General features: G+C 34.7%; 1 protein-coding gene across 8 annotated transcripts in view; it reads right to left on the reverse strand.

Annotated features, from left to right (window-relative positions):
• Window positions 1-17,950, reverse strand: part of GAS2L3 (growth arrest specific 2 like 3) — a 62,641-nt gene that overhangs the window by 2,098 nt on the left and 42,593 nt on the right. For 7 of the 8 annotated variants that reach the window (XM_058425916.1, XM_032168902.2, XM_032168903.2 and 4 more), the window contains 4 exons: window positions 12,507-12,570; window positions 11,724-11,862; window positions 7,868-7,975; window positions 5,393-6,721 (listed from right to left, as the gene is read on the reverse strand). In XM_058425916.1, the coding sequence (XP_058281899.1) occupies window positions 5,393-6,721; window positions 7,868-7,975; window positions 11,724-11,862; window positions 12,507-12,570 (1,640 nt within the window). Of the gene's footprint in view, window positions 1-5,392; window positions 6,722-7,867; window positions 7,976-11,723; window positions 11,863-12,506; window positions 12,571-17,950 lie in introns of those variants that run through there. The other variant, XR_009209115.1, reaches the window with a different exon arrangement.

A 17,950-nucleotide genomic window follows, 5' to 3' on the forward strand; every position in this document is an offset into this window, starting at 1 on the left:
AAGAGGTGATATTCCAGATGTTTTTTTAAAGATGCTACATAAGTCCTATTTCTGGATATTAACATGGAGAACAACTCAACATTTTGTGGAAAAGTATAAAAAGCTTTAAAAAATCATCCTTTAAATAAAATCCTATTAATCTAACCCAGCAGGTATTTTTATATTGACTAACAACTTTCTTGAGCCTTAGTTTCCTCATCTGTAAAAAGGGAGTTCATTCATTATTGACAAATAGTTACTGAACGCCTACCAAGAGCCAGGGACTGGTTTGGGCTTTGGGAGCAGTGGTAAACAAAACAGATGTAATTCTTACCTTCCTGGTGCTTACATTCTAACGATAATACCCATCTCATGGAATTGTTGGAAAGATTGCATGTTATGTAATTACAAGTATTTTGTGACTTGCAAAATGCTATATAAACCCAAGGTTCTTGAATATGATTGTCTTATTCCTCTATCTCCCAGAATAGAAATCAGTAGGTATTAATAAATGATGGTTTGAGTAGATACTAGAGTTTTAACACTGCCACATTTCACTACTAGAAGTCCTCAACAGTCATACACAACTCTAATTCATTCTGTTCTATTTGTTGATTCCAATATAATTTGTGAAATAATTTACCTAATTTAAGAAAATATTAAATAAATGTATCATATGAAACCCTAAAAGACTACCCACAAGAGGTTAATTATAATAGATAATATTTATTGAGCCCATATGCCATGCAACAAGTACTGTGCTATTCCTGGCTGAATGCAGAAGAAAAATTACATAATAATGTTTTATCACTGCAGTCTCTCAAAACAAACCACTTCATCACCACATGTACTAATTTTAAGATAAGTCATTGTCTACAATGTTTTTAATGACTTATTTTATGGCCATACCAATATTAATATTCTATAATTAACATCCTTATAACTAAATCTTTGCATGTATTATTTCCTCAAGTCTTACTGTGTTTTTCTACAAGAACAAAACAGTGTTAAGAAAACAGCTTAAATTTAATAAAATGTGTGCCTTTATATTTTCAGACTTACTGGCACATTTTAAATATTTTCCTGGGCTGGGCACGGTGGCTCACGCCTGTAATCCTAGCACTTTGGGAGGCCAAGGTGGGTGGATTGCTTGAGCTCAGGAGTTCAAGACCAGCCTGGGCAACATGGTGAAACCCTGTCTCTACTAAAATACAAAAAATTAGCCGGGCGTGATGGCACACGCCTGTATTCCCAGCTACTAGAGAGGCTGAGACAGGAGAATCGCTTGAACATGGGAGGCAGAGGTTGCAGTGAGCCGAGATCGTGTCATTGCACTCCAGCCTGGGTGACAGAGCGAGACTCCGTCTCAATAAATAAATAAATAAATATTTTCCCAATGTTACCCAAAACTTCATAAAATGAATTTTAGGTTATAAAATTTTACATTCACAAAGGGTTAGGAAAATACAATTAAAATTTTGTCTATGTTGTTTTTTTTTCCTCTTTTGGAAACGTCACAGGAAATATATATGGAATTAACTGCTTTTTATAATTGCTCTGGTCATGAGTATAGGAAAAAGACGAGTATGCAAGAATATACTCACTGTATCAAAGTATGAAATTAAAGCAGGATTACAGGAATTGAAAACTGGAAATTCCTGCTATCAGTCATCTTTGGTGAACACAATGCTTGTATGACCTATAGAATTCTACCTTGATAACCAACAAATTATCTCTATTATCTCAAAGATTATTACATGTGAGTCTGGTCTTTCTGGAAAAACATCCAGCATATACAGCAACTTGAGGAACAAATACTGTTGATTAATGACAAGGCCTTATAATCTCCTGGGTGCAGTGAAATAAATTCCACAAATATAAAGAAGGCATTTTAAATAGCATTCTTCTCAAATTATGAATGCTTCCTATATGCAATTTCTAACATGAATTAAGCGATCAGACTGTATTCAGAATACACCAAAAAAGCAAACTGAGACCTTGGTATATATGTTTAAATTTTAATACTCAAGAAACAAACATAAGTTAAAATTGGGTACAAATACTGCTGGCATAAGAAAAGAATATACACAAATTTGGATTCAAATGGGGTCATTATGTGAACCTGGATGTAAGAATACATCCTAACAACCTGTTGTTGAAGCCTTTTAATAAAGCAACAGATTTTAAATCAGATAGATATAAAAAGACTGAAGAAAAACAGTAACTTTTCCTTAAATTCTCTTATCCATAAAGAATGGCAAACTCCATATGGCCAGTAAAGTTAGAGGTCATCTAATTTACCAAGGCATTTTGAAGACATAAACCTTAAATACCTACTTTAAGCCCAAACAAGGTAAAAATAATCAGCATTTCATTGTGCTCCGAAGTTTAATTTTACACATCAGTCATGTTAACAAATTATAGCAAATAAAATAAAAGCATTTTCCATTTTTTTGAAAGTACACATCATTACTTCTCCCAGGTACTTCAGTAATTTAAGCTTAATACTCGTTTCATTAGACACAAAAAAGAATTTACAAAATCTTGCACTGTTATTAAGAAGAGATGGAAAGTTCTCCCAACTTCAACAAAGTAAATGCCGTTTTTAAATTGTGAAAATGAGTAGAAACACTAACTCTTTAGGAGAATTTCAAAATACATCTGAAGAAACTAATTGTCTTTCAGATACTGTTTATTCAAACAAAACTTTTCGCTGGGCGTGATGGCTCATGCCTGTAATCCCAGCGCTTTGGGAGGCGGAGGCAGGTGGATCACCTGAGGTCAGGAGTTTCAGATCAGCCTGGCTGACGTGGTGAAACCCCCATCTCTACTGAAAATACAAAAAAATTAGCCGGGCCTGGTAGTGGATGCCTGTAATCCCAACCACTCAGGAGGCTGAGGCAGAAGAATCACTTGAACCCAGGAGGCAGAGGTTGCAGTGAGCCGAGATTGTGCCACCGCACTCCAGTCTGGGCAACAAGAGTGAAACTCCGTCTCAAAAAAGAAAAAAACAAAACAAAACAAAACAACATAAAAAAAAACCCACTTTTATTTTGGAAGGGTAAGCTATATATAAATAAAAATTCATTCAACATGAATGTAATCGGAGAAATTCCCTACTGCTGAAAAATAGTAATGTATAAACTGACTTCCAATTATTCAAATAAACCTTTTTCTTTTCTTTCTTTTTTTTTTTTTTTGAGACAGGATCTCACTCTGTTGCCCAGGCTGGAGTGCAGTGGCACAATCTTGGCTCACTGCAACCTCCACCTCCCGGGTTCAAGCGATCCTCCTGCCTCAGCCTCCTGAGTAGCTGAGATTATAGGCATGTGCCTATAAACCATGCCCGGCTAATTTTGTATTTTTAGTAGAGAAGAGGTTTCACCATGTTGGTCAGGCTGATTTCGAACTCCTGACTTCGTGATCCGCCCAACTTGGCTTCCCAAAATGCTGGGATTGCCTGGCCTCAAATAAACAATTCTTTGGCTAATTCTGGAATTTGTGTCAGATGCCTGTGGGATACTTTTATTCCTGATCACATTCGACACAAAACTTAGTGTTTATATACTGTAAACAACATAAATTACATATTGTAAAATCTACTAGGATTCATAGGTTGACTACATACAATTCCATTTACTTTTTGCTTTCTTTTAAGTTCTAAAAGTTACTGATAAAGAAGTGTTACTTGGTTTTATAAGGGAATACTTGATGATAAAATTCTTCCTGTCTGAAAAGATGCACTAAATATTTCTGATCACTAAAAAGTAAAGCTTCTATCACCTCTTGAACATTGACTTCACTTTCCAAAGATGTATATATCATCTCTCTCAATGCCCAAGTCAATAGTCGAGCTAAACCAAGTAATTGGTGACTGTCTCTTTAAAGAAGACAAGCATCAATTCTTCCAAAAACTAGCCTGCACACATCTTTGATTTTATCTGTACTCTTCAGGCAAAAGATCACTTATCTTCATAGAAAGTTTTCTTGCTTTGTAATCTATAGAACACTAGTTGCCAGCTTAAAATGCTTATTCTATGATTGTACATTTGTGTAAACTATTATTTTTTTCTTTAGAAAACACATTTTAGTTTAAAACAGAGAAACACAAACCTGAATACTGAATAACCTATGATAATTGACAATACTGTGAAGTTATTAAAAGCACTCTTAAAACTTCTCAAAGTTCATTAATAATTTTTAAATAGTCACCATCCCTTAAAAATAAATTATTTACAAGTATCACCTTAGGTTGATGGAGTTTATGCAGTCATTACATGATCGGGATATGCTTCTTGAGAGAGTGTGCCTACACAGTGCAGAAAACCTTGAACATATCCTGTCTACTTGCCATTGGAAAACTGAAGGCAGCATAACTTTATTAAAGAAAAGTAACCTAATTGGAAGAAATTAAAATCCGTATTGTGCTATCTAGAGAAAAATAATTTCATGATAGAATTTTTACATAGCATAACTCTAAAATTATTTTAATATCATCTTAATTTTAAAGTTGTTAAAACATAATTCAGATGTTTCACATTATTTTAATGTAAAATGTCAGGTCTGCACTCATGGGAAATTACATTATAAAAAATTATTTTTAATATGCTAAAAGCTACTAAATCAGTTTCCCCTGTCACATTGCACAACATGTGAAACATAAGGTGTCTTAAGTTTTTATAGATAACATAAAAAATTGTTTACAAAATTTGTTTATATTTCAGTAAGTTAATTTGTTGGATTTTTTTTAACCAAAAATATCGGTGACAAAATATTACCAATGTAAATATCAGCCACGTGAAACAATCAGTTCCTTCCGATTTGGAAAGCTTAAAAAAACTAAATAATAAGAATTCTACCTAACACAGAGTAATGCCAAGCTAGTCAGCAGCAGCCATGACTTAGTATTGTTGGATCAGGCAATCCTGATCAGAAAATTAAATTAGGTGCCTTTTGTAGGACAAGTGCCACACCATTGCTTTTTTTTTTTAACCAAAATGCAATTAACTAATAGTAAGAGCACCACCATTGATATCAGCAGTATATGAACTCCATATTTAATACATATTCAAAAATAGAGCAACTATTGTTAAAATTCTTGTAGTGTTAAATAACTTTTACATTTCCTGCAAAAGGCAGATGTCAACAAAGATGCTAAAGACTGAAAATCATATACATGTCTATTATTAATAAAAACCTTGCAGTGATTTTACAACTGTTTGCTTCAGAAGGGCTCCTTCTGGTGAATTCAGATATGTGAATTCTGATGAACCCTTTCCTCATCCCAGCCTCCATCCTCACTATCCTTAGTGTCTGCACCTATCATTAGACAGACACAAATAGGAGAAACTTTTAAGATGTGAAGCTAACACATTCATTCTTCCTTTTCTCTTTTTTTATAATGACTATGTATTTATTTTCTAGGTTTCTTACTTCCAGTCATGACAAAATAATGGTCATCGTCTTCCTTTTTCTTTGCAGTAGGTTTTTTATCTCCACTGTCTGCATCCTTAACAGATGAGGGTGGTTTCCTGGTTGAAGCTGGGGTTTTGCCACTTTTCGGAGGCCCTTTAGTTGAATGCTGGCTCTTAGCGACAGTCTGTGCTGACTTCGGTGCAGTTTGTGTTTTGGTAGAAGACTGGGGAAGGCTCACGATGGACAGTGGGGTACGGCCAGGAGACTTCGAGGAGCTAGGTCCTGTCTTCTGAAATGTACTTTTATTCTGAGGCTGCTTTTTGGTAACTGAAACTATATTCTTATCTTTTGATTTCTGTGTAGCTTTTACAGGAGAAACTGAGGACACAGAAACTGGCTGATTTAAATTCAAGGCCGATTTAAGTTTCTGTGCTGGGACTGGCCTTGCTTGTGGGGCTCCATCGGATGGTTGAGACTGTGTTCCTAGACCCGTGGCTATGGTTTTGGAACTGGGTTTTGTCATTTTTGCAGAGGACTGGAAAGAAGGTTTAGGTCTTACAGGTATATTTGCTTTAGGTAGCTTGGGACACTTTGAGGATGAATTTGAATGTGCAGCTAAGTGAGATACTGCATTATCTCTGGAAGAAATATGATTATGTTTCAAATACTTAGGTTGAGTTTTTCCAGAACACTTATTTGTCAAAAGTGTGGACTCAGGCAGATCTGCTGAATTCTGGGCTGGAATAACCTTGGCCTTAGGGGTATTGGGGGATGAAATACATTTTCTCAGTGACTCAGATATACAAGGTGCAGTTCTTGGTAAAGCTGGTGAAGAAGTGTTTTTACCTACTGGATTTAATGAAGCAAGTGAAGATGATGCATCGTTTGAAGGAGCCTGCGGTTTCTTTGTTATGCCTTTTGAAGACTTGAGCTTGGGATGAGAAGATGCTGCGGGAGAATTTGGCAATTTAGAACGGACTGACATAGAGCCCAGATTACCTCCTTTCAGTGAAGATGCTGGCACCAATGCACCTGGTGGACGTCCCTGTTTTTCTTTGCTTTTTGGAATACTAACTGGCATGCTGGGTTTTGAATTTTGTTTCTGAAACATGTTAACTGCTGACAAAGGATTCATTTCAGGAGGCTGAGGTGTTCTGGCAGGCGAATCAGGTACACTTTCATTAGAAACTCCTTTTTGAAATGCTAAAATTTTTTGTTCTAGTGTGGCAAACTGTAATATTCGACAGGGGTCATACTTAAGCAAAAATCCTTGAAGAGTATCCCAACCTCCACCAACGCGAACCATGACATGTTTTCCATGAAGCATCTGCCCCCAAAGGAAAATAAAAAGTAAAGCTGTAATACTGTGAGGTTTATAGTTACAATTCATTAGCAGTTACAATATGTGATGTCTGTGATCTATAAAATTCAGAGCATTTGCCAACAGCCTCACTACAAACTGACAGTTTCTTTCTTGTATTATTAATATAATAAATTTAACTCACACTGAATTATGCAAATAATGATACAAAATCTTCCAATTTGTAAGGAAGGTATTTACATATAACTTGCATCCTAAAAATAAGACGTCCTGGCTCTGCCAATATATCTCAAGTTGGGTTTTAGGGCCCTGCCCATTCAGTAAGCAAATCTGCACAACTGTATGAGATTACCCACAAATTTTAACTCTAAGTCCTATGCTCTGTGCACTGCCACATCATACTGCCTTAAAACATAAAGCTATTTAAAAGAAAATGCATGCAAATGTTTCTGTATGAGCTAGGTGGGGCTGAGGAGGTAATAATATGTGAAATAGAAGAAAATATGGATGGTGAAATTATGTTTTTAAACTGGAAATAAGACAGCTTCTGTATGAGAAGTGGAAAGAATGATGAACAGGTGATATTTCAATCTCCTTAGCAGCAAAAGGAACAATTAATCAACTGTAGATGGGACAAAGGAAGGAAATGAACATATATATCAGCATACTGGTATACATACTGATTCTGTGTCAGTGAGAAAAATATTTTCTGTTTAATGCCCAAGGCTTGTATTATTATAAACTCTACATTTCCTTCTTTTTTTCTTTTCTTTTTTTTTTTTACTATAGATACTCAATCTTATTACATGTTTTGGTTTTTCTTCTTATAATGGAAAAGTATTCCTTTTTCTAAGAAAATTTGAGAAATATGTCCCTTGAGGTATACAAGGATTTTTCCCCTATTATACTCACTGTCAAAATAATCTTAGCTATCCTGAAGTTAGTTGTTTGCTGTGTGATGAGTGTTTACCTAAACTCATTATATACTTATGAAAGAAATTACTCCATTTTCCCTGTACAGTGAAATCCTTCCATTAATAGCATCTTTTCCAATGTTTTTAAAAGTAAAAGGAGAGCAAAAGGTTAGTAAAGCAATAAATCCAATTTCAAAACAGTATTTATGTGTAAATAAAGTGTAAATAATGGACTTACTCTTATAAAGAGTATTTTATCCCCTAGTCGGTACCGTCCTTCAGATAAATACTCAATAGAAAATCGATGAGAACAACTACAAGGAGGGTCCTCAGCAATATGTTTAACCTAAGATGACGAAAAAGTAAAATTTAGTGCTTATTACAAAAAGCATTTTGTTTAAAGTGTAACATTATTTGATAGCTAAGGAAAACCAAACTCAAAAACAAAAATTCTAGGTTCAATTATTTAATCGCTTCTCCTGTGCTTATTAAAAAATATTGAGATTAGACATTGCTAATCTAACATAAAAAAGCCACAATCTTCCCAAAATGATTTTGTGGTAAAATTCTTATTTTCCCCGATTTTACCAAAGAGAGGTTAAACTTGCCTGAGATCATACAGCTACTAAGTAGCAGAGCCAGCTTTCAGATCCAAACAGCCTAGCTGGTGTCTGTCTGTCTCTCTCTCGGTATCTCTCTCTCTCTTTTTCTTTCTCTCTCTCTACCCTCTTTTTCTTTCTCTCTCTCTCTCTTTTTCTTTCTCTCTCTCTACCCTCTTTTTCTTTCTCTCTCTCTCTCTCTCTCCCACCCTCCCTTCCCACCACCCTTCATCTTCGAACATATAACACAGTGAGGTCAATTAACACATTTGTTGAGTTTTAAGAAACATATGAGTTTGTTATTAAGCTTGAATTTATTTTAAGCCCTGAGTTAATAATACATGTCAAATCAGAGACAGGCCAACAGTAAAGGCTAAGTAGGAATTTTCACTTGTCCCTTAACAGTGTACTAAACTAATATTGTGGGGGAAATATCTAGATTTGCTCAAATTTATTATTAAAATTGGCAGAAACATATTCACATCTATTCTGTCAAGACTGGATAAAATTCTTAAAATTTTCAATCCAAGATGCATTTCTCTAAAAATGCTCTGTTTCAATAGCCTGCTAAGGAAATAGGAGTTGGCATGGGGGAACCCTACTTCCACCAGTCAAGAAGCTTATAGAATTTTCTATTATTATAAATATTTTTAATGGTAGAACTGCAGTAAATATAAAAACAAATTTAAGAATTCTACATTTAAAACATGGAAATGGAAAGATATTAAATGAAGATATTTGTTGAAATACCTATGATTGAAAAAAGTCACACATCAACCACTGTGGAAAATATTTGGCTTTTCCTAAAATTACATTTTTGAAAAAGGAAGGTCATGAATGTTTTTCTCAATTACTGCCACACACAATTTATCAAAACGAACTCATATAACTAAACTTAGGCATGATATTAAAGAGAGTCTCTTTAGATAGGCCTAATTTAGCTGAGTGCCAATAGAAATTTATATGATTGTCTTAAATATCTACCTAAATCAAATGAACACTTGTGGATTCACTAGGGCCTGGTAAGAAAGGTCCAGAATTTATTTTCCTATATCATTTATTTAACAAAATAATGTGCATATAAACAAACAGAACCGATTTTCATAAGTCACCCAATCAAGTTTATTTTGTTCACATGCACACATGCACATGTGCATATACGTTGATACAAACATACACACCATGCGCATAAAATGGTGAAAAATAAACTGAACTCTGGGAAAGGGCTTACAGTTATTAGAACCACGTTGATACATTAGTTAACCAAAGTAATCTGAAAGGAGATGTATCTTTTAGTCACCACTTTCTGTCTGTAAAAATTTCCTAAGTATATAGAATTGCTGTTGTATATTTTGTAACAGGACTTTAAATCATGAATCAGATAATAACTGTTCCTTATTTTCCAAGATATCTGTAGATCACATATTTACAGGTAGACATTGAATGTATTCATATAGCACACATATATTTAGAGAAATGTTTCTTTTTAGTTTTCATAACAGGAATGCAGACATAAGAAGTCGTATCTTTTCCTTATTTAAGATACCTGAATCTCACTTATATTGAGCAGTACAAATCAGCACTAACCCACAATCAGAACAAGGCATGAGCCTAAAAGAAATAAGAGCTATAGGTAAGAAATGATTTCTTCTGATTTTATTACATAATTTACATTATATTACTGAAGGAAACAGCTAAGGAAATAAAAACAATCTACAAAGGTACTATATTACTATTATTTTCATTCTCATTTCTATACAGTTTGTCTATATATACATATTTTACACAAAATAAACATTTTTCTTGTTGCTACATTATTCTTCACAATGATCACAATGATTATCATGTTAAGATTATGAATCCTAATTTGCCAAACCATTGCCCTATTTGAGGGTATTTACTTTTTCACCATTCTAAGTCCTAATGCAATAAACACTTTCATTTATGCCACTTTTTCCCTCTTCAACTACAATAAAAATGACAAAGTAATATTTTTGTAGCTCTTAATATTTGTCCATTTCTTTTTCAAAAGTTTACATCATTTTCCATTGCCAATAGTAAACCCTAAGTACAGTTTACTAGAATTTAAAAGCACCAGGTTTAATAATTTTTAAAAATCTTGCTAATGGGGCAAATGGTATTTCATAGCTGTTTTAATCTGATTTCCTTGATTATCAGCAAGTTTCGACACTGCACTTTCTTCTTGTGTGAACACAGACCTTGCCCATTTACTTACTGCAATGTTTTTCTTATCAAATTGTGTAAGGTCTTTATATAATAGGGAAATGAACACACTGTATTTTCCACTTGATAAAAATATTTTTCCAATGTTTCCTTTTTATTTATCATTCTTTAAGGTTATATGAGATTTAAATTTTATTTTCTACCTACTGCATTCTTTCTGTTTCCCATATTGATATTAACAATAATTATATATATATATACACACACACATCAATTGCATAATGTAGGTAGATATTTTGGCCAGATAAAAGAGTTATTCATTCTGACATGTTCTTAATCTGTCTTGCAAGGTTATCTGATAGTTTTACTATAGACTTTCATTACATTAAACAAAACAATCAAAGCAAGACTTTTAAAATGTTTATTAGTAATGATTTATTAATTATTTCTTAATTTTGTACATTTAACCCTTTTACAAAATGCTACAGTCCAAACAACAGTCTAAGCAGAAAATGTTCATGCTCAGTTCACCTTCATTGTTCACACTGCAGTCACTGCAGAAGACCCACAACCCAAGGAAGAGCAACTCTATTAACTTCTACCTAATGAACAGATAAAGTTAAGAAGACTGTCCAGTTGTAACCTATCATCTAACAAGTTTGGATATATTCTGGAGGAGAGAATGCTCAAAAAAAAAAAAAAAACCATCAATCTTCCCTCACAACTTTTCCTCCTCCTATATTCTGCAAGTATCAATATACCACCTACTTAGAGAAACCTTGGAAATCACCCTAGATTCTCTCTCTCACACAAACACTCACTAATTCCTGTCAATTCTCCTAACAATACCTCCTAAATATGTCTTATATTTGTTCCTTTTGCTCCATCCCCATTACTGCTGCTCAAGTTCAAGCTCTCATCTCATGCCTGGATTATTACCACAAAACCAAGATAACCTCTACCTGACCGTGAGAATATTCCTTATAATTTGCAAATCAGATTATAATACTGCCAGACTAAAAAAAGAATCAATGAATTCTTGTGGCCTATAGTGCTCTTCATGATGAGTTCCAATCTATTTGCCCCACCACTCCTCAACTACATTTATTCCTCATCATACACAAGCAGTAACAAATCGCCTTTAAAATACAATGCCCTGAATTCATCAGAGAATGGAGAATAGTACTGGTTTATATTCTGAATAAGAAACATTTGCTTTTAAAAATAGCATCACCTGTAGCAAACCAGAAGTGCTTAAAACTATGAGACTTCAAGGTATTATGGTCAAAAGAAAATGTGGCAACTACTTACAGCTTCATGTAGCTCTTCATGCTGACAGCACGATTTTGGAATGCTGATGGAATCTTCAGGCCCAGAAGTATTAAGCAAAGTCTCTTCTAACTCAATTTCTTTCTCAAGTTTTACTAACACTGGTGGCTCAACCCCATATCTGAAAACCAACCAAGAGATCTGATCATTCAAGCAAAGTTGACCCAGGTACTTGCCTGCATATCAAGATAGACTTTCTTTCTGAAGTAAAGTCTATATGATCCTCTTCTACCAATTGTTTCACTGGGATATTTGAAAACGCTTTTTCATGTCTCATAGATTGTAAAATATCTATATTACAATCCTCACATCATAGCACATATTTGGGTTGCAGGATGCTCCCAATATTCTACCTGGGATCCTGAAAGGTGGCGGCTTTCAAATCAGCTGCTGAGTAAAGATAGAACTGAAGTAGGTATGGGGGACACCACTCCTTGCCTTCTGCCAGATCCTCTCTGTGTTCAGAAGACTTGCTTTGACTTGAACTGCCTTAGACTACATGCTCTTACCCTATCCTTAATCTAAAAAATTTAAGTAACCACTCCCATAGTTTAACAGTAAAAGAAGACAAGCTATATTGAGAACTCGGATGTTTACATATGCTCATGCAAACAGAACGAAGTTGATAAAGAAACAAAAAGATAAAATAGGAAAATAGTTAATTTAAAGCATTTTTTATTTATAGAAAATAGTGTTCTAAACTAAAATTCAGTAGATTTAAAATGTTTATAACACTGAAATTCTGAAATATTGTGGAATACATACCTTGACACAATTCGACCAATCTCAAGAAGACAAAGATACACCTGTCTTGGATCTTTGTGCAAAACTGTGGAAAATAAAACCACTTATTTTATACAGCAAAATTAAGTACAGAAACATATTTCTGGCATGGAAGAAGAGAGTTAAATAAAAAAGAATAATGAAGACAGCAGGTTTACTTGTTTAGAAAAAATGAAGAAAAAACACTTTTATTTTTTCTACTTATTATCTTCGACAAATTAGTTTAAAAAAACAGCTAACAAGAACAGAATGAAAAATTACCAGGGACCTTTATTTGCACAGTATTTAAAGTCTAAAAAATTGAGGGCGTAGTAACACTGCTTATGTTTCAGATCTTTCAACAAGAGATACCATTAAAAGATATATAGTACCTCAATTTTATTTTAAGCTATCTTTAGCATTGAATTATGTGTTAATACCTTTCTCAAACTCTTACAAAGAGGAGAAAGTACTTCCTAACCCATTCTAGGATGACAGCGTTACCCTGATACCAAAGGTAGCCAAATGAAGACATCATAAGAAAACTAAAACCCAGTATGTCTTATGAATATAGATACAAAAATCCTCAATTAAATACTGGCAAACCAAATCTGGCAGCATATAAAAAGATTATATACCATGCAAGTGGATTTATGCAGAAATAGTTCAATATAAGAAAATCAACCAATGCAATATACTATTAGCAGAATAAAGAAAAAAACCCAATTATCTCAAGAGACAAAGAAGTATTTCACAAAATCCAACCATTTCATGATTTAAAAAAAAAAAAAGACTGAACAAACTAGGAAAAAAAAGTAAGTTTCTCAATCTGATAAAGGGCATCTAGGAAAAACCCACAGCCATTATCATTCTTAAAGGTAAAAGACTGTAAGTCTCCCTCTCAAGACCAGGAAAAGACAAGGATGTCCACTCTTATTATTTCTATTCAGCATTGTATTAGAGGAGGTAACCATGGCATTTATGCAAGAAAAATAAATAAATCATATCTAGACTAGAAAGGAAGAAGGAAAACTACCTCTATCAACAGATAATATAGGCCAGACATGGTGGCTCACACCTATAATCCTAGTACTTTGGGAGACTGAGGGAGGAAGATCGCTTGAGGCTAGGAGTTTGAGACCAGCCTGGGCAACAAAGTGAGACCCTGTTTCTACAGTCTTTTGTTTTTTTTTTAATTAGCTAGGCATGGTGGTGCACACTTGTAATCCCAGATACTCAAGAGGCTGAGGCAGGAGGATGAACTGAATCCATGAGTTCAAGACTACAGTGAGCTATTATCATGCCACTATACTCCAGTCCTGGGTGACAGAGTGAGACCCTGTCTCAAAGAACAAAGCAACAAAAACAAAAACAAACAAACAAACAAAAAACAAAAAACAGGTAACATAATCGTATGTATGGAAGAAAATCCTGAAGAATCTACAACATAACTGTTAGAGCTAATAAGCAAGTTCAGCAAAGTTGTGGGAGATAACATCAATACACAAAAATTAGTTGCATACACTAGAAATGAACAGTCTGAAAATGAAACGAAAATAATTCCACTTGAAATGGCTTCGAAAAGAACAAAGTACTTAGAAGTAAACCTAATCACAGAATTGTAATACTTGTACACTGAAAACTACAAAGCACTGTTGAATGAAATTTTAAAAGATTATAAATAAAGACATCTCATGTTCATGGACTGGAAAGACAACTTGTTAAGATAGCAACATTCCCCCAATTGACCTACAGATTCAGTGTAATCCTTATCAAAATTACAACAGCCCTTTTTTTTTTTTTCCAGAAATGGAAAAGCTGATGATCAAATTAATATGGGATTCCAAAGGGCACAGAAAAGCCTAACAATCTAGAAAAAGAACAAAGTTGGAGACTCACACCTCCCAATTTCAAAACTTACGATAAGCTACAATAATCAAGACAGTGTATCACTGGCATAGGGATAGATGTACAGACCAATGGAATGGAAATGAGTGTCCAGAAATAAACCCATACATTTATGTACAATTAATTTCAACAAGATGCTAAGACAATTCAGTAAGGAGAGAACAGGCTTTTCAACAAATGGTGTTGGCACAACTGGACATCCACATGCAAAAGAATGAATTTGAACCCCTACCTCCCACCATATACAAAAATTAACTTAAAATAGATCAATGGCCTAAACGTAAGAGGCACAAACTGTAACATTTACAGAAAAAAACATAGGTTAAAAATATGTACGACTTTAATTAGGCAATGGATTTTTAGATGACCAAAAGTATGGACAAAGCAAAAAAAAAAATAGATAAATTAAACATCACCAAAATTTAAAACTTTCGTATATCAAAGGACACTATAAAGTAAGTAAAAAAATAACCCAAAGGCTAGGAGAAAATATTTACAAATCCTATCTAATATGGCCTAGTATCTAGAATATATAAAGAATTCTTGCAAGTTGACAAAAAGGGTAAATGACCCAATTTTTAAAACAGGCAAAGGATTTGAAGAGATAGTCTCCAAAGAAGTTATACAAGTGGTTAACAAGCATATAAAAAGATGTTCAATATCCTTAGGGAAATGCGAATCAAAACCACAACAAAATACTACTTCACACCCACTAGGATGGTTATAATAAAAACAAAAACAGGAAAATAACAAGTATGGACAAAGATGTGGAGAAATTGGAACACTTGGGCACTGCTGGTGGAAATGTAAAATGGTGCAGCCACTTTGAAAACAGCTCCTCAAAAAGATAAACAGAATTATTACCATATGACCTAGAAATTCCACTCTTAGGTATATATCTGAGAGAATTAAGAAATATGTTTACTTCAAAATTTGTACACAAATGTTCACAGCAACATTATTCATAACAGCCGAAGAGTGGAAACAATCCAAATGCCCACCAGCTGATGAATGGCTTAAAAAAATATGGCATATCTATACGATGGAATATTAGTCTACCATAAAAAGGAATTAAGTACTGTTACATGCTACAACATAAATGAACCACTGTGCTAAGTAAAAGAAACAGACACAAAAGGCCACATATTGTATGATTCCATTTATATGAAACATCCAGAATATGCAAATCCATAGAGACAGAGAATAGTTTGCCTTGGCATGGGGTAAGAGAATAACTGGGACTAATTGCTAATAGGTACAGATTTTCCAGAAATGTTCTGAAATTAGATAGTAGTAATGATTGTACAACATGGTGATATACTAAAAACCACTGAAATGTACATTTTAAAATTATGAATTTTATTGTAGGATTTTAATGGTTTTAGGTCTAACATTTAAGTCTTTAATCCATCTTGAATTAATTTTTGTATAAGGTGTAAGGAAGGGATCCAGTTGCAGCTTTCTACATATGGCTAGCCAGTTTTCCCAGCACCATTTATTAAATAGGGAATCCTTTCCCCATTTCTTGTTTTTGTCAGGTTTGTCAAAGATCAAATAGTTGTAGATATGCGGCATCATTTCTGAGGGCTCTGTTCTGTTCCATTGATCTATATCTCTGTTGTGGTACCAGTACCATGCTGTTTTGGTTACTGTAGCCTTGTAGTATAGTTTGAAGTCAGGTAGCGTGATGCCTCCAGTTTTGTTCTTTTGGCTTAGGATTGACTTGGCAATGTGGGCTCTTTTTTGGTTCCATATGAACTTTAAAGTAGTTTTTTCCAATTCTGTGAAGAAAGTCATTGGTAGCTTGATGGGGATGGCATTGAATCTATAAATTACTTTGGGCAGTATGGCCATTTTCACGATATTGATTCTTCCAACCCATGAGCATGGAATGTTCTTCCATTTGTTTGTATCCTCTTTGATTTCATTGAGCAGTGGTTTGTAGTTCTCCTTGAAGAGGTCCTTCACATCCCTTGTAAGTTGGATTCCTAGGTATTTTATTCTCTTTGAAGCAATTGTGAATGGGAGTTCACTTATGATTTGGCTCTCTGTTTGTCTGTTATTGGTGTACAAGAATGCTTGTGATTTTTGTACATTGATTTTGTATCCTGAGACTTTGCTGAAGTTGCTAATCAGCTTAAGGAGATTTTGGGCTGAGACAATGGGATTTTCTAGATATACAATCATGTCATCTGCAAACAGGGACAGTTTGACTTCCTCTTTTCCTAATTGAATACCCTTTATTTCCTTCTCCTGCCTGATTGCTCTGGCCAGAACTTCCAGCACTATGTTGAATAGGAGCGGTGAGAGAGGGCATCCCTGTCTTGTGCCAGTTTTCAGAGGGAATGCTTCCAGTTTTTGCCCATTCAGTATGATATTGGCTGTGGGTTTGTCGTATATAGCTCTTATTATTTTGAGATACGTCCCATCAATACCTAATTTATTGAGAGTTTTTAGCATGAAGGGTTGTTGAATTTTGTCAAAAGCCTTTTCTGCATCTATTGAGATAATCAGGCCATAGGCGTGGGCAAGGACTTCATGTCTAAAACACCAAAAGCAATGGCAACAAAAGCCAAAATTGACAAATGGGATCTCATTAAACTAAAGAGCTTCTGCACAGCAAAAGAAACTTCCATCAGAGTGAACAGGCAACCTACAGAATGGGAGAAAATTTTTGCAACCTACTCATCTGACAAAGGGCTAATATCCAGAATTTACAATGAACTCAAACAAATTTACAAGAAAAAAACAAACAACCCCATCAAAAAGTGGGCAAAGGACATGAACAGACACTTCTCAAAAGAAGACATTTATGCAGCCAGAAAACACATGAAGAAATGCTCATCATCACTGGCCATCAGAGAAATGCAAATCAAAACCACAGTGAGATACCATCTCACACCAGTTAGAATGGCCATCATTAAAAAATCAGGAAACAATAGGTGCTGGAGAGGATGTGGAGAAATAGGAACACTTTTACACTGTTGGTGGGACTGTAAACTAGTTCAACCATTGTGGAAGTCAGTGTGGCGATTCCTCAGGGATCTAGAACTAGAAATACCATTTGACCCAGCCATCCCATTACTGGGTATATACCCAAAGGGTATAAATCATGCTGCTATAAAGACACATGCACACGTATGTTTATTGCGGCACTATTCACAATAGCAAAGACTTGGAACCAACCCAAATGTCCAACAACAATAGACTGGATTAAGAAAATGTGGCACATATACACCATGGAATACTATGCAGCCATAAAAAATGATGAGTTCGTGTCCTTTGTAGGGACATGGATGAAACTGGAAAACATCATTCTCAGTAAACTATCGCAAGGACAAAAAACCAAACACCGCATGTTCTCACTCATAGGTGGGAATTGAACAATGAGAACTCATGGACACAGGAAGGGGAACATCACATTCCGGGTACTGTTGTGGGGTGGGGGGTGGGGGGGCGGGGACAGCATTAGGAGATATACCTAATGCTAAATGACGAGCTAATGGGTGCAGGAAATCAACATGGCACATGGATACATA

This window comes from Hylobates moloch, unplaced genomic scaffold (genome assembly GCF_009828535.3).
Source record: "Hylobates moloch isolate HMO894 unplaced genomic scaffold, HMol_V3 SCAFFOLD_12, whole genome shotgun sequence".
NCBI lineage: Eukaryota > Metazoa > Chordata > Mammalia > Primates > Hylobatidae > Hylobates > Hylobates moloch.